Below are 24,370 nucleotides of genomic sequence, written 5' to 3' on the forward strand. Positions count from 1 at the left end.
CTCTCCAATGCATGAAATCACCGCATCCCTTTCTTTGTTGACATTTAACCTGTAAACGGTCCAAACGTATATATACGTTTTTTTCAACATTTGAAAGTATGTAAAAAAAGTAGAGCTTCTTTTTTTTTTTTACATTTGAAAACGTGTAAAAAAACTTTGATCTACTTTTTCTTTTTTTTAATATTTGAAAATATGTAAAAAAAACGTAGATCTACTCTTGAAGCACTACGCATGCTTGGACCGTTTACGGGTTAAAAGTTCCTCAAAATATTCCCACCATCTACCCAATACCTCCATCTCCCCATCTACTAACTCCCCTACTCTGTTTTTAACTGATAAATCCATTTGTTCCCTAGGCTTTCTTAACTTGTTTAACTCACTCCAAAATTTTTTCTTATTTTCATTAAAATTCCTTGACAGTGCCTCTCCCACTCTATCATCTGCTCTCCTTTTACACTCTCACCACTCTCTTCACCTTTCTTTTACTCTCCATATACTCTGCTCTTCTTATAATACTTATGCTTTATAAAAACCTCTCATAAGCTACCCTTTTCTCTTTTATTACACCCTTTACTTCATCATTCCACCAATCACTCCTCTTTCCTCCTGCACCCACCCTCCTATAACCACAAACTTCTGCCCCACATTCTAATACTGCAATTTTAAAACTATTCAAACCCTCTTCAACCCCCCCCCCTTACTACTCTTACTTGCACTAGGCCACCTTTCTGCCAATAGTTGCTAATATCTCACCCGAACTTCTTCTTCCCTTAGTTTATACACATTCACCTCTCTCTTACTTGTTGATGCCATTTTCCTTTTGTCCCATCTACCTCTTGCTTTAACTGTAGCTACAACTAATGATCCAATATATCAGTTGCCCCTTTATAAACATGTACATCCCGAAGCCTACCAGTCAACCTTTTATCCACCAATATATAATCTAACAAACTACTTTCATTATGTGCTATATCATACCTTGTATATTTATTTATCCTCTTTTTCATAATATAAGTATTACTTATTACCAAACCTCTTTGTACACATAGCTCAATTAAAGTCTCTCCATTCTCATTTACCCCTGGCACCCCAAATATACCTACTACTCCCTTCACAACATTTTTACCCACTTTAGCACTGAAATCCCCACCCACAAGTAATCTCACACTTTGTTCAAAACTCCCCACACACCAACTCAACAATTCCCAAAACCTCTCTCTCTCTCTCCTCTACATGTCTCTCTTCTCCAGGTGCATATACACTTAATATAACCCACTTTTCACATCCAACCTTTATTTTACTCCACTTAATTCTTGAAATAATACATTTATACTTCCTCTTTCCTGCCATAGCTTATCCTTCAATATCATTGCTACTCCTTGTTTAGCTCTAACTCTATTTGAAACCCCTGACTAATCCCATTTACTTGTCTCCACTGAAAATCTCCCACCCCCTTCACACATACTCTGGTAATTATACTTATGTATACCTGTACCTAAATAAACTTACACACTGTGCTGGCATGCAGGTACACATTAAAATCAGTAAGAGTTTCTTATGTCTTGAAATGCCATATTAGTAATAATAATACAGTAGGGCCCCACATGTGGGCCTACCAGCTTTCTCCTGCTTGATTTGAAGACGCTAGAATTTATGAGTATATGTATGTCAAACACGGCTCGTAAGACGTATATATACAACCGAAACGGTCAAAGGGTCAAACACAATTTACTGATGTACTGCAATAAACACTGAAAATAAATAAGTTACAAGTATAATCTACCCAGAGTAATTTGACCATAATTTTATGTCTGTTATATGGGGGTCCAGCATATCGAGGGGAACCATCATTTTATAAGATTCAATATTTTTCAAGGTTCTACCTCTACCTTGCCCAAACACAAGAGAATTCGCTTCTTTTACATCTATAAATAGTATTTAAATTAAAGGTTAACTTTAATTATTTTTTCTTTTAACATACTGGCCATTTCCTACCAAGGCAGGGTGACCTGAAAAGGAAACACTTTCACCATCATTCAGACTATCACAGCCTTGCCAGACGTATGCAGATATGACAGTTCAGGTGTCGTTCATAACAGCAATTATCCCCACCCCTCCTTTAGAGTGTAGGCACTGTACTTCCAACCTCCATGACATAAGTCCAGCTAACCAGTTTCCCTGAATCTCTTCACAAAATATTACTTTGCTCACACTCCAACAGATCATCAGGTCCCAAAAACCATTTGTCTCCACTCTTTATCTAACATGCTCACACAGTTTTAAGATCCTTGCACACGAAACCTCCTTTACCCCCTTCCTCCATCCTTTCCTAGGACAATCCCTACCCTGCCTTCCATCCAAGTCATCATATTTTGTTCCATCCTTCTAAATGACCAAACCACCTCAACAACCCCTCCTCAGTCCTCTGGATAATACTATTAATAACTCTGCACATCTTCATCTATATCCTGTCTACATCTACATTTCTCAAGCAAATGTAATGTGTGTTTACAACAGTAATGATAAGACCCATTTATAATAATGAACTTACCCAAGCTGACCAAAAGTGATATTCTCTTGATAATGGAGCTCATCAGTAACAGCTTGTACCCTGTTACTCTCCACTTCTTCCCGTGTTACCACAGGTCGAAGAGAACGCTCACACTGGAGGGCATCAAAGAAGGCGGCATTCCAGAAGCGTATAGATCTCCAGATTGGCTGCTGCCGGAGGTAGGTATATAGAAATTCCTTACTCCTATTCTGTCCTCCTGGTGACATAGCTGAAACAAAGAAAACATTTACCATAACTTGCTCTCTATTTTGTACTGTGATTGCCTTTTTTTTTTTTTTTTGTAACACACTGGTCATCTCCCATCGAGATAGGGCAACCCATAAAAAGAAATACTTTCACCATCTTTCACATTATCAGTCTTGCTAGAGTCATGCAGATACAACAGTTCAGATGACCCTCCAAAAAGCAAATATCCACACCCCTCCATTAAGAGTGCAAGCACTGTACTTCCCACCTCCAGGACTCAAGTCCGGCTAACCGATTTTCCTGAATCCCTTCACAAAATATTACACTACTGAAAATTCTCAATGGTACTAATGCATACCCATCAACAAACTGTTGACAAACAAATCTGGTGTACTCATATGCAGTCACTAAAGTACTGCTTACCTCAAAAAACTAATTTTACAATTAACAAATAAAAAGCTACCCTGCCTAATTATAATATAAACCTTTATTTTATCAAGATATACAATTCTGTGAAGTTTTTTGGTTAGTTTGGTAACCCATTCTCAAGTTTTTGCAAGAAGCCCAAGAAGATGAAGGAAAACACACAACACTGAAACCAATAAGGCACGTATTCCTAGAATACTTAAAAAATAATACATTTATTTAAATATTTTAGGCATATATAGTATAAGGAGAGGGAGCATGGACACTGGGGTCGTCCCACAGTTTCTAAAAGCAACAGACATAGCCCCACTCCACAAAGGGGGCAGTAAGCAATAGCAAAGAACTACAGACTGATAGCACTAACATCCCATATCATAAAAAACTTTGAAAGGGTCCTAAGAAGCAAGATCGCCACCCATCTAGATACCCATCAATTACACAACCCAGGGCAGCATGGGTTTAGAGCAGGTCACTCCTGTCTGTCCCAACTACTGGATCACTACGACAAGGTCCTAGATGAACTAGAAGACAAAAAGAATGCAGATGAAATATACACAGACTTCGCAAAAGCCTTCGACAAGTGTGACCATGGCATAATAACGCACAAAATGCGTGCTAAAGGAATAACAGGAAAAGTTGGTAGATGGATCTATAATTTCCTCACAAACAGAACACATAGAGTAGTAGTCAACAGAGTAAAGTCTGAGGTGGCTACAGTGAAAAGCTCTGTTCTGCAAGGCACAGTACTCACCCCCATCTTGTTCCTCATCCTCATATCAGACATAGACAGGGATATAAGCCACAGTGCCGTGTCTTCCTTTGCAGATGACACCCGAATCTGCATGACAGTGTCTTCCGTTGAAGACACTGCAAGGCTCCAGGCGAACATCAACCAAATCTTTCAGTGGGCTGCAGAACACAATATGAAGTTCAACGATAAGAAATTTCAATTACTCTGAGTTACTCCTGCGCAACTCTCCTACTCCGATATGATAACCGTGAGGAAATTAAAGCTTCATCAGAGTATAAAACAAATTCCAACCACACAATAGAGCGAAAAACTAACGTCAAAGACCTGGGAGTGATCATGTCGGAGGATCTCACCTTCAAGGACCATAACATTGTATCAATCACATCTGCTAGAAAAATGACAGGATGGATAATGAGAACCTTCAAAACTAGGGATGCCAAGCCCGTGATGGCACTCTTCAGGTCGCTTGTTCTATCTAGGCTGGAATATTGCTGCACACTAACAGCACCTTTCAAGGCAGGTGAAATTGCTGACCTAGAAAATGTAGAGAAAGCCTTCACAGCACGCATAACTGAGATAAAACACCTCAATTACTGGGAGCACTTGAAGTTCCTGAACCTGTACTCCCTGGAATGCAGGCAGGAGAGATACATAATTATATAAACCTGGAAAATCCTAGAGGAGCTAGTACCAAACTTGCACATGAAAATCACTCCCTACGAAAGCAAAAGACTCAGCAGATGATGCAACATCCCCCCAATGAAAAGCAGGGGTGTCACTAGCATGATAAGAGACAACAGAATAAGTGTCAGGGGCTCAAGACTGTTCAACTGCCTCCCAGCATACATAAGGGGGATTACCAATAAACCCCTGGCTGCCTTCAAGCAGGCACTGGACAAGTACCTAAAGTCGGTACCTGACCAGCTGGGCTGTGGTTCATACGTTGGATTGCGTGCAGCCCACAGTAACAGCCTGGTTGATCAGGCCCTGATCCACCATGAGGCCTGGTCACAGACCAGGCCACAGGGGCGTTGACCCCCGGAACTCTCTCTAGGTAAACTCCAGGTATGTAATCCATAGATAAATTTATTTTAAACACTGGTAAGCTAAATTAGATCTTTGAGTAAAACCACTTTTTTCACCATGATACTGTAATACACAGACTGACAAACATTATTTTGATTCACAATGAAAATTTATATGGAAAAGCCTCTAGTTAAAAAATGTATTTCAAGCAAAGTAAAGAAAGTAAACGTCTGCTGCTTGCAACACCTGGTATGTGACAACTAGATAACCAATATCTTTGTTTTCAAAATCCCCTTTGAATGGGCAGTGGACCTATGGTACACTTGGCAACCATGAACAATTAGCATGATGTGCCAATTTTTTTTTAAACATGTCGGCCATTTCCCACCGAAGCAGGATGACCCAAAAAAGAAAGCAAATCCCAAAAAGAAAGAAAAAACTTTCATCATCATTCAACACTTTCACCATCACTCACACATAATCACTGTCTTTGCAGAGGCACTCAGACATGACAGTTTATATGTCCCTCCAAACTGCCAATATCCCAAACCCCTAATTTAAAGTGCAGGAATTGTACTTCCCATTTCCAGGACTCAAGTCTGGCTAATCAGTTTCCCTGAATCCCTTCACAAAATATTATCCTGCTCACACTCCAACAGCTCATCAGGTCAAAAAACCATTTGTCTCCATTCACTCGTATCTAACACGCTCAGGCATGCTTGCTGGAAGTCCAACCCCTCGCCCACAAAACCTCCTTTACCCCCTCCCTCCAATCTTTTCGAGGATGACCCCTACCCTGCCTTCCTTCCCCTACAGATTTATACACACTCCACACTCCAACTCATTCTACTTTGTTCCATTCTCTCTAAATGACCAAACCACCTCAACAACCCCTCTTCAGCCCTTTGAATAATACTTTTACTAACTCCACACCTTCTCCTAAGTTCCACACTATGAATCCTCTGCATAATATTTACACCACACATTGCCCTTAGACACGACATCTCCACTGCCTCCAGCTGCCTCCTCACTGCAGTATTTACAACCCATGCTTCACACCCATATAAGAGTGTTGGTACCACTATACTCTCACACATTTATTTCCTTTCTGCCTCCCTGGATAACGCTTTCTGTCTCCACAGATACCTCAACATACCACTCACCTTTTTTCCTTCATCAGTTTTATGGTTAACCTCAACCTTCATAAACCCATCCACTGACAAGTCAACTCCCAAATATGTATCTGAAAACATTCACTTCTTCCATATTCCCTCCCTCCAATGTGATATCCAATTTTTCTTTATCTAAATCGTTTGATGCCCTCATCACCTTACTCTTATCTATGTTCATTTTCAACTTTCTACCTTTACACACTCTCCCAAACTCATAAATTATCCTTTTACAACTTTTCTTCAGAATCTCCCAAATATTTAGAAAAAAAAGTTAAAAGTAAACACACTGCAAACCTCATTACAATACTATGTGCAGTAAACTTCTAAAACAAGTAATTTTACAGAGTGTATGTTAATAAATCACTGAATAGGTGGAACTTGAACTCATGGCAGGTGAGTGCTAAAACTCACAGGCCAGTGTACTTACCCACTGGTCCATGCCAGCCTAACAAAATTCATCCAGCTAGGCATATTTCTATACACTGCAGGAATGTTATGATGGGACCCACTGTAACCACTAATGAAGGTTTCAACAGATGAATCCCACACCAACATAGCTGTAGCGTGATCAAACTCAAGTTCCCTTAAAGCCACCGTCATGACTCATGAAATCTTAATAACACGATAGGAAACAAATCACAGAACAGAGGTTAAGCACACTGTTTTGAGTGTTCTTACAATTTCGTAAACCTATGTTCATTATGGTGCAATTTGAAAAGTATAACCAAATACAGATGCTGGTAAAAACACAAAATATATAAACAACTTTTCGTATAACCTACAGGATCACAGATACAATTTGCAGGCACTTCATCTGCTTCTCTCTCTCTCTTATCCACAATAACATCTCTATGATAATTTCTCAGCCTTTTTTCACTAACTTAGATTTGTTAGCCACTTTAATATTCTTTATTATTTCTCTATCTGCTTGATAATAGAGATGGTTGTTTATGGAAAGCTATACTCATGCACCAGTGCACTAATTTCTTTCTTGATCTTCAGAGAAACAGCCTGCTTACTGTGCACTTTAGGGGCCATGATGACTAGGTAATGCAAAAGATGGTGTAATTATAACACAAATATAGTTATGAAGGGTAAATAATCCAGAGATAGCACATCAAACCGAAGAGTAAATAATAAACTGTAGTACAAATTCTACTATTGGCTGAGATGCTACCATAGACATGCATCAAACCAAAGAGTAAATGATAAACTGTAGTACAAATTCTGCTGTTGGCTGAGATGCTACCAAAGACATTCAACCCTACTGCTAATTGGCTGCTAAACCACAATCACAGACCCCCACTTACATTGGTTCAGACGTTGTCCAGGAGGCAAGCTACCGCATCACTGGCTAGCTGAGGCCCACCACAGGCCAACCATAATAATAATACAGTAAATAATAATAATCTTTATTTCTACCTGTACATGATGCAAATATTATGGACATAGCTGACATCATTGGCATACTACTGCATACAGAAAGCCCCTGGCTATGCAGAGCATTTCGGCCAACTTAGGTTAATCTTGTTCCCCAGGATGAGGCCCACAAAAGTCGTACCATCATATTCACAACATATCTCAAATTTTTCATCACAAATCAAAACTAAATTCTTCTACAAGGGTAAATCACAACTTAAAATTATCGTAACTCAAACCTATCGTAATTTAAGGGACCACTGTACTTGGCTATCTTTTGAAGAGTAAACTCTCTCACTTCTTGCAAGAGTTTATTGTAATTTATAATGTGAATAAAGACAAGCTAGAGACTACACCATATACAAACCTTCATGGTAATAGGTAAAGCACATGTTCATGAGACTCTTGGCAGGTGAAAAATCTTCAGCATCATTGCACTCAAATAACATGACAGAGAAGTGTTGGATAAGTGAGAAGAAAGTGGCTTCCGATACACACTTGCAGCATCGCTTGGCATTGATGCAGCGTGCAAACCACAGTCTACCATGCTCAGTCTGCAACAAATATAAACCATTCATAATTATTTAGCAGGCTTCATCTTCTTAAAGGCATACACCACTTTTATAATGAAGGTTATGTATCAAAGTTAATACCACATACGATTTATACTATCTAAATACACACTATTGTTAACCCTTTCAGGGTTTCGGCCGTACTAGTACGGCTTACGCACCAGGGTTTTTGACGTACTAGTATGCCTAAATTCTAGCGCCCTCAAATCTAGTGAGAGAAAGCTGGTAGGCCTACATATGAAAGAATGGGTCTATGTGGTCAGTGTGCGCAGTATAAAAAAAATCCTGCAGCACACAGTGCGTAATGAGAAAAAAAAAACTTTGACCGTGTTTTTGGATTAAAACAGCGACTTTGCACTGTATTTTCGTATGGTATTTATTGTTGTATTCTAGTTTTCTTGGTCTCATTCTATAGAATGGAAGACATATTACAGAAATAGAGACAATTCTGACTGATTTTACAATGAAAAGTACCTTGAAATTGAGCTCAAAGTAGCAGAAATGTTCGATTTTTACCAAAGTTCAAAAGTAAACAAATCATGCTAAGCGTCCAATACACGTCAACTGGCGAGTCTAATATTCTTTCACAAGTGCGCTGATATTATTTATGTTGTTAAATTAGATACATGTGCAACTCTTGGGTATCTTTATTGAGGAAACGTTCCTCCACATAGTGGCTTCATCAGTCCATACAAAGGATAAACTTGAAGAACAGGAGGAGAATGAGGTAATCAGTCCCTCAACCTTGAGTCGATGTGGTCACTCCATCAATCTTGAACAGAGTACGGCATATAAGCGTGTCGGTTCTTTGAACCATTCATCTACAATCCTGTCAGACACTGCAACTTCTTGGGATCTTAATACTTGGGATTTCTTTGCTTGCCTAACCCTTGGGCACGACCTACTTCCACACTGGACAAATGTGACACCACCTACGACTGCTGCACCTCTCCTGCCATACGGTTTATAAGCTGCTTCTCCGCTCATATGCCGTACTCTATTCAAGATTGATGGACTGACCACATCGACTCAAGGTTGAGGGACTGACTACCTCATTCTCCTCCTGTTCTTCAAGTTTATCCTTTGTATGGACTGATGAAGCCACTGTGTGGCAAAACATTTCCTCAATAAAGATACCCAAGAGTTGCACATGTGTCTAATTTAACAACGTGTCGGTTCTTTGAACCATTCATCTACGATATTATTTATACCATTTTTTTTTACACTAATGCAGTAGTCTGCATAACAGTAAATCTTCTATTTTTTGTGAGAATAAAAATTCAAAGTGGAAAGCAAAAGAATGTAAGAGGGGCGTTGGGACGTGACTAGTGAACAGAGGAAATGTCATTTTAGTGCTAGGAATGTCTTTCTTGCTTATTCTGGACCCTATTTGGAAATTGGCATCTTTTGAAATTTGTGTGAAATTGGCAAAATTGCTAAATTCTGACCACTGTATTGGATAGTTGAAATCGGTAAATAGGTGGTTTCTTGCACTCATTCGATAGAAAAAACGGAGTTCTAGTGAAACAGTTATGATTTTTGTTGACTAGTACAGTGGAATTGGCCGAAAATAGGGCTCAAAGTGGGCAAAATCGGTGATGCGTAAACATCGTCGAGACCGCTAACTTTACGAGAGCATAATTCCGTAAGTTTTCCATCAAATTTCATACTTTTGGTGTCATTATGATCGGGAAAAGTTTCTCTATCTTTTCATATGAAAAAATTATTATTTTTTTTTAATTTGGGTGACCCTGAGAACAAGTCTCTGAGAGGGCCTGTCGACCCTGAAAGGGTTAAAGATCAATGGTTAACAACATTAAATCCTCAGTATAAGAGAGACAAGTACATGTATATCACTTCCTAATACAAAGTGCTCACCTGAGCCAGTTCACCAAAGCGAGCTTTCCTGTCCACATCAATAACGTGAGGGGTTTTAAATACTTCCTCCACAAACTTTCGCATAAACTCCTTGGGCTCATTGAAATCTTCTGCTTGGCTGTCATACGAGAGACTAGAAGCCCATGACTGCAATGATGTCTGTGATCCTAGTGTAAGAAGAAAATGTCAAGAGATCAAGTACAGTGCACCATTTTCTTTGGATAACAATAACAGGAAAAATTTAAATGTTAAACAAACAATCAACTAAAAATGCATCTTCACTTTTTAAACAAAATAGGCTTCTTTTCATGAAACTACGTATCATGAATATGCTAAACATTCAAAAAATATAACTAGCATACAGAACTGTATAAAGGTATCAGTAATACATATACTGTACAGTAATCTATTATAAAAATAATATTCTTTCCCTTCATATTTACAATTCTATAATTACAAGTACGTATATGAAAAGGAAACTAACAGAACAATGAATTACAGGTACGTATTCTAAATAGCAAGTATTCAGGAGATTACAAAATACACATTTATTTGTTCCAATTTGGATGAACCACTAGTAATAACAACTCTCCCTTATACACAGATGTTACGTATATATTTATCAGAAGAATTATGCAACTTTATCCTGATGTGGATCTTAGTCAAGTGAAGACCTACTCAGTGGAGGCTTCTGTCATATGACTGAAGCCTTGTGCTGACTTTCCAGTCCACCCTGTAAAAAGTTAAAAAAAAAAATCACATCTTAAGACAGAAGGATTTCTACCCTTAATAAAAATCAATGGTGCACCTAGGATATATTATGTACTCCCATATTAGTTATAAAATGGACTTTTCTAATACCTTTTGCTGAGGTAGCCCCATTCCCTTTTCTCATTATTGTTTGTCATATTGGTGAGCCTTACATCAGGACCCATTCAGTCTGTGGACACTGTTTCTCACATTCTCTAATAGGTAAGTATCTGTACAGTACTACACCATCTATTTCTTCCCATACAGTATATTACTGTATTGAATAATGTGAGTGCCTTAATATAAATGTATGAAAACAGTGTACATAAAACAAAATAAACACATACTATAAATCCATCACAGGAAAACTCCAAATGGGCAAAAAGAGTAAAAAAACATAAAAGAAACACAAACAAACAGCAGCAAAGCAAGAGCTGGTCTTTGTTTACATGTGGAATAAATGTTACACTACTTTGATTATGAGCTAAATACAATGTGTCTATTATTAATTAGTAAATAACAGCAGGATAATAACTATTAAGTGACAATTTTGTATTAAACACAAACTAGCAATAGTAATACAAAGGGGTTAACAATACAAAGCAATGACATACAAAAAAGTAATAAAAACTGAGGATGGTATGCAGGGGCAGCTCCAGAAGTTTTATGTAGGAGCTTGGAGGTGACTGCAGAATTTTGGGGAGGTTTCAGACATTCCTTGCTTCCCCTTGGTGCTCCAGCTGTATGAAGCCTGATTGAAGAATATACAATGGGGGTATTGCCAGGGGTTTTTAGTGATTCAAGGCTACATGTTAAAAAGGTGAAAGTCTTTGTCCTGGTTGAGGTCTCCCCACTATGTAGCACTCATCAGGTAAAGGGTGTAAAACATCAGTTTTATTTATGTCAATAAAGGGTTAGCTAGCTGAAGTGCTAGATACTGTCTTGGTAATAGATCATGTTCATTTTACTGTCCAAGTACCCAGGAATTCTAAAATTCCACAATTATTCCAGACAGAGACACCTTCTACAGAGGTTCAGTCACATTAAAGATATCTGTTTAGATTTAGAAAAGTGATATCCATTTCAACTTATCTTTCACATAAACCAGAGGAAATCCAAGCTTATGCAATAAAAATTCAGCTGAGTCCTCTACATGCCTTCCTATCATTGCTGATCCTCCCTAACTTTAGAGGAGCTTTTGCATATCTTTGATAACCACACCTAAGAATCGGTTACTTGAGCATTCTCAAAGGGTCAGGCTTATTGTTACAATAAAATAACCATTCACCTCTTACCACTCAATTTACCCAAGTGGCTGATTAACCTACCAGAGCAAGGAGTTTACATGCTACTTTATTTATTCCAAGCCAGTCACCTGCTTTACAGTGTCAGTCACTATGACCCAGTCAATAACCAGAGGGATGACATTCTAAGGATGGTTTGATGAAATCCAGGTCTTCCTCATACACAATTAACCCTTAAACTGTCCAAATGTAGATCTACATTCACCTGCATGGTGCTCCAAATATTTTGAAAAAATAAAAGTTTTATTTTTTTTATAAATTATAGAGGGCTATTTTCTGTGTGGTATAAGACCAAAAAAAAAAAATTTTTTAGGAAGTTGGCTCTGGATGCTCAGCTGATGGCAACATCCAGTCCTGCCACTTGCAAGTGTTGCTGATTTACCTTTTTTTTTCATTTTTATTTTAATTTATATAATTTTTATGTTCTGATAATTAGAATTTATAATAGTTCTTGTGATTTCATAGCCAATCTTTGTTCTGACACTAATATTATGTACTGAAATAGTACTCAAATTGTAACAATCACACTTACAGGAGAACATTTTCACCAGCCCTGGTCATTTACTATTGTCTAAAAATATATACAAAGTATTTATAGGTCCCAGCAATGTTTTAGACATGCTGGAGTAAGAAACTCCTTGAATGGTGTTATGACAAGGGTCAGATAAGTGACATTTGATGAATGTGCCCTGCTGGAGGGAACCTTGCCTTTATATGTTTTTACTCTTGCACACAAACATGTCTTTGTATGTCTGTCTGTCAGTCTATCTGTCTACCTGACTATCTGTCTGCACATCTGTCTATCTGTACATCTATCTGTCTGTCTGTCTAGCTCTGCTTATCTGTCTGTCCAGATCAGCTTATCTGTCTTTCTGTCTTCTGTGTGTGCCTGGAGTATAATATGAACTTCTTGAATAATAGTGTTATGACAGGCATCAGATAGCAAGTGACATTTGATGAATGTGTGCTGCTGGAGGGGGAACCTTGCCTTTATATGTTTTTACTCTTGCACACAAACATGTCTCTGTATGTCTGTCTGTCAGTCTGTCTATCTGTACATCTATCTATATGTACATCTATCTGTCTGTCTAGCTCTGCTTATCTGTCTGTCTAGCTCTGCTTATCTGTCTGTCTAGTTCTGCTTATCTGTCTTTCTGTCTGCCTGTGTGTATCTGTCTTTCCTTCTGCTTGTCTCTGTCTCTGGAAGCAGCTAGTAAACCTGTTAGTTTGTGGTGTATGGGCCACTCCCTGATTGCTGAGCAAGTGACACTGCTATTATCTGCATTATGTTTATTTATGTCTTATATCTACAAACAATGTATAGCACTTGGCCTGGAATTTTTGGGTTATCCTAGGTAATTTACATTATGTATAATAACTGTATTTATGAGTACATGTGAGAGACAGAGATATAGACAGAGATACAAATAGACAGTGATATAGACAGAGACATAGACAGAGATATACAGATAGACAAAGATATAGGCAGGTAGACAGAGATATACAGATAGACAAAGATATAGACAGATAGATAGAGATACAGATAGACAGAGATATAGACAGACACAGACAGTGACAGCCAAAGCCAGCCAGCCGAATACATAAGAACATAAGAAAGAAGGAACACTGCAGTAGGTCTACTGGCCCATGCAAAGCACGTCCATGTCACCCCCCCCAGCTTAGACCAATGACCCACCTAGTCAGGTCACATCCACTGAAAGAAGGAGCACGACATCTGACCCAGTAGCACAAGCTAGTCAGGTTCAACGTACACCCACCCACACCCACTCATGCATTTATCTAACCTATTTTTACTTTCCTCTTAAAATGTGAGTGTTAATATGACATGACATCAGTGAATCACTGGTGTTTGCCACGCTATTTGCTCTAGTTGGCGCTCAGTTGAACTGGTGCTCCCACAAGGTACTAAGTGGTCCCCAATTTTTTTCATAGCACACACACTGAGTGCACAGACCCATACTTTCATGTCTAGGCGACTCAGGCCTATCGCACCAAATTTGAAGGAATGAAAAATAAAACGTTGATCTACGTTTGGTGCCTACCACACGTGAACGTATATCTATATGTGGACAGTTTAACGGTTAATTATTTATTACAAGTTGGGGCACTGAAACTGGGCAGCATATTTGGTTCATAAAATAATTTTAAGAACTTCTTTAGGTCTTCACTCAACACCCCAAGTATGAATCACAGTAAAAGGCATTCAACCTCCTCCTGGTAAGAAAAATATTTTGCCTATTGACATTACTCAGTTTGTGTTCAGAAATTTATAATTCATATATTTCAGAAAGACAAAGCAGTGTGCACATTGTAGGTGTTCAAATATGTCATTATTACAATATTTTGGTATTTGAATTCAAACCAACCTGGTAAAAAACTACCACAAAGATGGCATTTCTGAAACCTCCTCACACAGTGAAATCAGCACTCAATGGTCCCTGGTGCTGGCATACAATATATGAAATTCAGACCAGCATTTGCCTGACCCATGGGCAGGCAAATGCTGGTCAGTAGAATCTAACATTTTGCATGATGATATATTGCATTTTTAATATACTGCTATTAAAATTTATTTCCTAAGTTGACAAGTCTCAAGAAATGGTCAGATTCTTCATGATATAAAGTTTAAAAATGGTGGCTCAGCCACAAAAGGAGTTTGAGTGGGTATGCCAACAGCCCTACCTAAGAATGTAGGGTTTAACTCAGGGTTTGTAATAAGAGAACCTTTGTACTTGCATCCTGGAGCTTTTCAGTCACTGCCGAGTTGAACAGACGAGGAAGATCACTGTCTCATTCCTGAGGTACTCTGAATTTCTCAATTAAAGAGTTTATCTTTTCCTCCACTGGACTTATAATGCTGGTGGTATGATTCCTAGTGGTTCATCAAAGCCAAACACAAAATACTATATTCTGAAATATGAAACACTACTTTCTGTGTAGCGTTCAACAAACTACTTATTGTTACCTCACCTATGGTAATTGTTCCTGGGGATCTATGTCAAATCACCTAAAACTAAAAACTCAACAAAAAGCTGCAGTACAAACAATTACCCAATCCAATGCCAGACAACACACTCCCCCACTAGTCAAAATTTTAAACTTGCTTAATATACACAGTATGCACTCATGCTACTGTGTTTACTATATTTTTTTTTTTCAACAAGTCGGCCGTCTCCCACCGAGGCAGGGTGACCCAAAAAAGACAGAAAATCCCCAAAAAGAAAATACTTTCATTATCATTCAACACTTTCACCACACTCACACATTATCACTGTTTTTGCAGAGGTGCTCAGAATACAACAGTTTAGAAGCATATACGTATAAAGATACACAACATATCCCTCCAAACTGCCAATATCCCAAACCCCTCCTTTAAAGTGCAGGCATTGTACCTCCCATTTCCAGGACTCAAGTCCGACTACATGAAAATAACCGGTTTCCCTGAATCCCTTCACTAAATATTACCCTGCTCACACTCCAACAGATCGTTAGGTCCCAAGTACCATTCGTCTCCATTCACTCCTATCTAACACGCTCACACACGCTTGCTGGAAGTCCAAGCCCCTCGCCCACAAAACCTCCTTTACCCCCTCTCTCCAACCCTTTTGAGGACGACCCTTACCCCGCCTTCCTTTCCCTATAGATTTATATGCTTTCCATGTCATTCTACTTTGATCCATTCTCTCTAAATGACCAAACCACCTCAACAACCCCTCTTCTGCCCTCTGACTAATACTTTTATTAACTCCACACCTTTTCCTAATTTCCACACTCCGAATTTTCTGCATAATATTTACACCACACATTGCCCTTAGACAGGACATCTCCACTGCCTCCAACCGTCTCCTCGCTGCAAGTTTCCCGCCACCTGCGAGTCCCTACTACCCTCCCTCCCCCCGCAACTGGCAGCCAGCCCTCCCACCACTCAGTGTGGTGAGTGTTTTGTTTGTTCATTATTTGCTATTAAACTACAGTATAAATAAAGTAAACCCATTCATGACTGCATATTGGAATGGCTATTAGGAAAGGTATTAGACGGTGACATCATGTGTTTACTCTTGAACACTGCAAAGAATTAAACATTTCTGCTACAGCTAATAATAACAATAGTAATAATAATAATAATAATAATAATAATAATAATAATAATAATAATAATAATAATAATAATAATAATAATTATTATTATTTTTTTTTATTATCACACTGGCCGATTCCCACCAAGGCAGGGTGGCCCGAAAAAGAAAAACTTTCACCATCATTTACTCCATCACTGTCTTGCCAGAAGGGTGCTTTACACTACAGTTTTTTAACTGCAACATTAACACCCCTCCTTCAGAGTGCAGGCACTGTACTTCCCATCTCCAGGACTCAAGTCCGGCCTGCCGGTTTCCCTGAACCCCTTCATAAATGTTACTTTGCTCACACTCCAACAGCACGTCGAGTATTAAAAACCATTCGTCTCCATTCACTCCTATCAAACACGCTGACGCACGCCTGCTGGAAGTCCAAGCCCCTCGCACACAAAACCTCCTTTACCCCCTCCCTCCAACCTTTCCTAGGCCGACCCCTACCCCGCCTTCCTTCCACTACAGACTGATACACTCTTGAAGTCATTCTGTTTCGCTCCATTCTCTCTACATGTCCGAACCACCTCAACAACCCTTCCTCAGCCCTCTGGACAACAGTTTTGGTAAACCCCAAATCAAAACTGTTGTCCAGAGGGCTGAGGAAGGGTTTTGGTAAACCCCAAACCAAAACTGTTGTCCAGAGGGCTGAGGAAGGGTTGTTGAGGTGGTTCGGACATGTAGAGAGAATGGAGCCAAACAGAATGACTTCAAGAGTGTATAAGTCTGTAGTGGAAGGAAGGCGGGGTAAGGGTCGGCCTAGGAAAGGTTGGAGGGAGGGGGTAAAGGAGGTTTTGTGTGCGAGGGGCTTGGACTTCCAGCAGGCGTGCGTGAGCGTGTTTGATAGGAGTGAATGGAGACGAATGGTTTTTAATACTTGACGTGCTGTTGGAGTGTGAGCAAAGTAACATTTATGAAGGGGTTCAGGGATGGAGTGGTTGACACATCGTCAGTGTGACTTTGTTTATGCTGGAGTGAACATTAGTCTCCCTGCTCTTCCAAACATTTCACAATAATTCATTGTGTTTGGTGCTTGTAGATTGAGTGTGACTGGAGTGGTAGAGGCAGTGATTGAGGCAATGATATTTAATAACATACATGTTATTAATAATATGTACTATTATTATTTATAACATATATGTTATTAAATACATACATGTTAACCCTTTCAGGGTCCAAGGCCAAAATCTGAAGTCACGCACCAGTGTCCAAGAAATTTTGAAAAAAAAAAAATTATTTTTTCTTACAGAATTAAAGAGCATATTTTTGTGAAGGTAATAAAACAAAAAAAATTAGAATCTGATCAGTACTTACCGAGATACAGTGCCAAGAAGTTTGTAGAAAATGATGTGGTGGCGGCAACATCGACGAATTCCACATACGCGTATTATATTATTTTGTTGTTTTAGTTGTTTTTTCTTTTCTTTTCCAATTTTTTTCTATTCCTACTAACATTTGGGGCCTGAGAGACCAATACTGTATATAATTTATATATATAAACTCACTGTATTGAACACAATAACCGCACTAAAGTTATTATCATATTATTGTTTACCACTGTTGTTTATTACAATAAACATGCACAAATATTGTATAATACTAATGTTCTATCATATATTTACATATTTACAATCACTGGACATGGTTTTAGAACTGCTGGAGCTTGTGGAACTCCTTGAAACAAGGCACCATGCACAGAGGCACCTTACATTCCTCACACATAAACCGAGTGTCTTTGCGTCTTTGTTGCCGTCGTTTTGTTTGTGCACAGACAATGCATCTCTTCTGAGCAAATTTCTTTTGAGTTGAAGGAAGCTGTATTATGAAATGATCACCTTCTCTTCTCAAACACTTGGGTATATTGTGATGAATTCGAGGACCATGTTGTATTGCAGGTGTTGTTACCTGGTACTTCATTATGAGTTGTCTGACAACAGACAAACAAAATTCACCATACGGTGGTCTGTTACCAGTCTTTATTTGGTACATATTATATGCATTCAGCATTGAAATGTCCATGAGATGGAAGAAAAGTTTCATGTACCACTTGTAACTCTTACGAACACAGTCAACAAAACCAATCTGCATGTCACACTTGTCAACCAAGCGCATGTTTTGTGTATAATCAATCACTGTCACTGGTTTTCGAATACGTTCATTAGTCACTCGATCAACTTTGCCACTGTCTTGCATTTCATTACGGTGAATGGTTGTCAACAATGTGACATCTCGTTTGTCATGCCACCGTAATGCCATGATGTCATTGGCAGTAAACACCTGCACGTCATCACCACGAACACCTGCGTTGAGCCTGGGCATATGTTTACGATTAGAACGCACTGTGCCACACACATCTGTCTTGTTCACTCGCATGAAATCACTGAGTAATGGGCTTGTGTACCAGTTATCGGTATATAATGTATGGCCCTTACCAAGATAAGGTGCCATCATGTTTCTCACTACGTCACCTGATATACCCAATAACATCTTGGTATCTTTCAATGTTTTACTACCCGTGTATACAACAATATCCAACACCAGGCCACTGTCACAATCACAGAGTACAAACAATTTTATACCAAAGCGGTTCCTCTTGCTCGGTATATACTGCTTGAATGACAGTCTACCTTTGAACAAAATCAAAGACTCGTCAATTACAAGATTCTTGAATGGATAAAAGTATATCCTGAACTTTTGTTTGAGATACATGAAAACATTTCTAATCTTGTATAACCTGTCACTTCTGTCAGGCCTGGTTTTGTCAGAGAAGTGCAACATACGTAAGAGTAAGATAAACCTGTTCACTGGTATTATTTCACTGAAGGATGGGGTACAAATTAGCCGATCTGTGGACCAGTATGCTTTTATATTATGCTTATAGACGTGAGGCATAAGCATTATTGTTGCAAAAAGCAAATACATTTCTGCAACAGTCGTCTCTTTCCACCTGTGTAGTCTTGACTGTGGTGATAAGATCGTATTTGCCATGGTGTACTGAAAATACTTATTACTTTCCCTGACAATAGTTTCCATCAATGGCTGGTCAAAGAATAATTCAAAGAATTCCAGTTCATTGGCCGTGGTTCCAAGGGGACAGGTAGGTAGAATTCCACTTTGCGAGTCATCAAAGTGGTGAGGGCTGGGAACAAAATTGGGATTTTGCTGCCAATCCCAGATACGGTTTGCTGGTGGATACTGGACATCATAGGCTGGTTGTACGGGTGGTTGTGGCGGGCTGGTGGGTGACGCTCCGCTTTGTCCTTGAACTGACGAGTCAGCAGCGTGGGTTCCTGCGTGGCACAGCGAGTCACGCATGGCGGTGCCACTACCACCACCAGCCCCACTAACACCATCCACTGATGTCTGTGGCCCATCCATGCCAAGTGTAGCCACATCATCCTCACTATCACTACCTAAAACGGGTGTAGGGCCACGGGATGTACTCCGGGATGTACTACGGGATGTACTCCGTCCCCTGGGCATAGCATAGGGTACACTACCCGAGCGCATGCGGCGGCGCACATACCGACGCTTCACTGGTGAATATGTTTCCTCACTATCACTACTCGAATGATCGTCGAGCGCAATAAAATCACAATCCACGTCAGAATCATCGTCATTACTGAAGTCAGAGGCCAGGCCACGGGAAAATATTAGTTTTCTCTTACGTTTAGGAACAACCGACCGTGAGTCACGAGTGCCCACACCAGAGGTAGAAGGTCGAGGATCGTCGGGGTTTTCTGCACTATTATCGATATCCTGGTCATTATTTTCGGTCACTAACTCATCAAAGCCGTAGAATTCGTCTTCATTTCCACTTCCATCAGTGTCAGAACTATCAGACAGGAAGAGGAGAGTCCCAATTTTCCGGGGAGTCAGAGCTGACTTGCGACGAGACATGGTGAACAAGGGTGACTGAGCCGGCGTTCCCACAATGCTATGCAGGCGCCTAGATTTTTTGTTTACGGCGCACACCCACCGCGCAGACCCATTCTCTCATATGTAGGCCTATGAGCGCTTTCGCGCTAAATTTGACGGCGCTAGAATTTTGGCGTAGATCTACGGTTTGGACACTCACCGACCAGCCGTAGATCTACGGGACGGACCCTGAAAGGGTTAATAATAATACATGTTATTAATAATAACATGTACTATTATTATTTATAACATATATGTTATTAAATACCACTGCCTCAACCGCTGAATTATTGTGAAATGTTTGGAAGAGCAGGGAGACTAATGTTCACTCCAGCATAAACAAAGTCACACTGACGATGTGTCAACCACTCCCTCGTATTTTTGTACAATTTCCTTCTTCAATTATATCGTATTTATTATTATTATTGTTATTATTATTATTATTATTATTATTATTATTATTATTATTATTACTATTGCTATTATTAGCAATAGCAGAAATGTTCGATTCTTTGCTGTGTTCAAGAGTAAACACATGATGTCACCGTCTAATACCTTTCCTAATAGCCATTCCAATATGCAGTCATTACCTGGAGTTTACCTGGAGAGAGTTTCGGGGGTCAACGCCCCCGCGGCCCGGTCTGTGACCAGGCCTGGGTTTACATTATTTATTCTGTAGTTTAATAGCAAATAACGAACAAACAAAACACTCACCACACTGAGTGGTGGGAGGGCTGGCTGCCAGTTGCTGGGGTCAGAGGGAGGGTAGTTGGGACTCGCAGTGGTGGAGTCTGTGGTATTTAATAATATACATGTTATTAACATACATGTTATTAAATAACATACGTTATTAAAGCATAACATGTATATATTTAGTACAATTTACGACGTTTTCATGTATTTTATGATTATTCATGGTTCAACAAGTTAAGGAAGCAGTATTGTAATATATTTCCCTACAATATATTGGGACACCAAACATTCACGGTTTTTCAACATTTGCGAGGATCTTGATCCCCTAACCCTCGCGAATGTTGAGGGAGACTTGTATATATATATATACTATATACTATATATATAGAACAATTAGTTCCAATATAAGCCTCCTCTGAAACTCTTCCTTGATAGCTGCAACAGAACTAATAGGCATAACACAAGACACAAAAACTTCTTTATTATACCCCAGTCAAGTCAACCTGTGTAAAAACTCAATGCACATTAATGGCCCTAAAATCTGGACCTTTGTGCCTGAAGTTTCTAATGGTCCCCTATCTGCCAATCTCTTCAGAGCTACTGTTAACCCTTAAACTGTCCAAACAGATCTACGTTTACATGCGTAGTGCTCCAAAAGTAGATCTACGTTTTTTTACATATGTATTTTCAAATATAACAAAAAAAAATGTAGATCTAAGTTTTTTACATGTTTTCAAATGTAAAAAAAAAAAAAAAAAAGAATGTCTACATTTTTTTACATACTTTCAAATGTTGAAGAAAACGTAGATCTACGTTCGGACAGTTTAAAGGTTAAAAAGTATCTCATGACCTGTCCTCATCCAATTATGTCCCTGTTCTTCTTCCAGCTTTCCTTCAACCCCTATATACAATTTTAACATATACGTAATGTTCCATTAGATTTGTATTGTAATTCAGATAGCTTACATTATTTTCACAATTTTTATTCTATCATACCAAAAAATTGAAGATCACTGAACCAGTTTCAATATGTGATTCTTTTGTATGTGACCATAAAAGGCTAAGTCTATCATTAGTTGCCCAAAATGCATTGCATAATTCGTGGCTTTCTTTTGTGCCTACTATTTTGCAAACAAACACAAACAACTCTATTTCTATAAAATGGCATACTGTACAGTGTATAATCAGGGTAAATGACATTTATAAACTACTTTATAGAAAGCCCCTTGTTATATAAGGTATCTCTACCTGTGTATCTACATTATTTGCATGGCTCAAAGAAATAAAACATTATCATTATTATTACATAAGCGTGTAAAACTATGATACAGTAGGGCCCCGCTCTACGGCATTTCGCCTTACAGCATTCCGCTAATACGGACATTTCAAATTATGACCAAAACTCGCTACATGGTTCCCCCACCTGACTTTCTAATACGGTCATTGGGCCCCACCTGGCTTATTTACATTCTCCATGAGTTCCATCTCCCACCAAGGCAGGGTGACCCAAAAAGAAAGAAAATTCCCAAAAAGAAAATACTTTCATCATCATTCAACACTTTCACCTCACTCATACATAATCACTGACTTTGCAGAGGCGCTCAGATACGACAGTTTAGAAGTCCCTCCAAATTGTCAATATCCCAGACCCCTCCTTTAAAAACCATTTGTCTCCATTCACTCCTATCAAATACGTTCACGCATGCTTGCTGGAAGTCCAAGCCCCTCGCACACAAAACCTCCTTTACTCCCTCCCTCCAACCTTTCCTAGGTCGACCCTTACCCCGCCTTCCCTTCATTACAGATTTATACACTCTTGAAGTCATTCTGTTTTGTTCCATTCTCTCTACATGTCTGAACCACCTCAACAACCCTTCCTCAGCCCTCTTGACAACAGTTGTGGCAATCCCACACCTCCTCCTAACTTCCAAACTACGAATTATATTCACACCACACATTGCCCTCAGACATGCCATCTCCACTGCCTCAAGCCTTCTCCTCACTGCAACAGTCATCACCCATGCTTCACACCCATATAAGAGCATTGGTAAAACTATACTCTCATACATTCCCCTGGGTGTGGGTGGGTGTGAGTTGGATCCGGCTGCTGGGTCTGGTGCCGTGCTCCTTCCTTGAGTGGAGGTGGCCAGACTGGGTGGGTCATTGGGCTAACCCGGGTGGGGACACATGGACCTGCTCCTCATGGGTCAGTAGACCTGTTGCAGTGTTCCTTCTTTCTTATGTTCTTATGTTCTTTGCTTCCAAGGACAAAGTTCTTTGTCCCCACAGACTCTCAAGTGCACCACTCACCCTTTTCCCCTCATCAATTCTATGATTCACCTCATCATTCGTAGACCCATCTGCTGACGCATTCACTCCCAAATATCTGAATACATTCACCTCCTCCATACTCTCTCCCTCCAATCTGATATCCAATCTTTCATCACCTAATCTTTTTGTTATCCTCATAACCTTACTCTTTCCTATATTCACTTTTAATTTTCTTCTTTTGCATACCCTACCAAATTCATCCACCAACCTCTGCAACTTCTCTTCAGAATCTCCCAAGAGCACAGTGTCATCAGAAAAAGCATACTTTTTAAGTATTTAATTACTTTTTTTATTTTTCCTCTAATGTACTATATTGAAGTTATAAACAGTGGAAGGTAGTTATTATGGTAACTGAGAATAATTAGCTAGTGAGAACAAGTTCTCACTCATAATAATAATAGGGGGCTCTGGTGGCCTGGTGGTTAACGCTCTCGCTTCACACGGTGAGGGCCTGGGTTCGATTCCCAGCCAGAGTAGAAACATTGGACGTGTTTCTTTCCACCTGTTGTCTATGTTCCCCATCAGTAAAATGGGTACCTGGGTGTTAGTCGACTGGTGTGGGTCGCATCCTGGGACACTGACCTAAGGAGGCCTGGTCACAGACCGGGCCGCGGGGGCGTTGACCCCCGGAACTCTCTCCAGATAAACTCCAGATCTCCAGTGTTAATGGTGGAAGATAAAACAAATATGCTGTTGTGTTCAGATCAAAGTAAGATAATGGCATCACTGATGGGGTTGCACTCTAACCAAGTGTAGTCAGTAAACTTCAGGAAGAAAAAATCTTTGTATTAGATTGGAAGGAAGTAAATGTGTTCAGATATTTGGGAGTGTACTTGTTCGCAGATGGGTATATGAAAGACAAGGTGAACCACAGAATTAATGAGGGGGGGAAAAAAGTGGGTGGTGCACTGAGGCACCTATGGAGACAAAGAACATTATCCATGTAGGTAAAAAGGGGAAATGTATGAAAATATAATGGTATCAACATTTTATAGGTGTGAAGCATGGGTTGTGATGTCATGTCTGAGGGCAATTAGTGAGGGTAAATATTATGCAGAGATTAAGTATCATGCAGTTTATGAAGAATTGCAGGTTACTAAAAGTATTATCCAGAGGGCTGTTGAAGTGGTCTAGACATTTAGTGAAAATGGACCAAAATATGATGACTTCGAGAATGTATAAATCTGTAGGGAAGGAAAGGTGGGGTAGGAGTCGCCCTAGGAA

General features: G+C 39.5%; 1 protein-coding gene across 3 annotated transcripts in view; it reads right to left on the minus strand.

Moving 5' to 3' along the window:
* Positions 1 to 24,370, minus strand: part of LOC128687800 (uncharacterized protein KIAA0513) — a 302,660-nt gene that overhangs the window by 54,403 nt on the left and 223,887 nt on the right. For all 3 annotated transcript variants that reach the window (XR_011391818.1, XM_070083742.1, XM_070083741.1), the window contains 3 exons: positions 10,003 to 10,169; positions 7,920 to 8,106; positions 2,552 to 2,780 (listed from right to left, as the gene is read on the minus strand). Coding sequence is in view for 2 of the 3 variants with exons in the window: in XM_070083742.1 (XP_069939843.1) it covers positions 2,552 to 2,780; positions 7,920 to 8,106; positions 10,003 to 10,169 (583 nt within the window). In the remaining variant the exon portion in view is untranslated. The remainder of the gene's footprint in view (positions 1 to 2,551; positions 2,781 to 7,919; positions 8,107 to 10,002; positions 10,170 to 24,370) is intronic.

This window comes from Cherax quadricarinatus, chromosome 10, assembly GCF_038502225.1.
Source record: "Cherax quadricarinatus isolate ZL_2023a chromosome 10, ASM3850222v1, whole genome shotgun sequence".
Taxonomy (NCBI): domain Eukaryota; kingdom Metazoa; phylum Arthropoda; class Malacostraca; order Decapoda; family Parastacidae; genus Cherax; species Cherax quadricarinatus.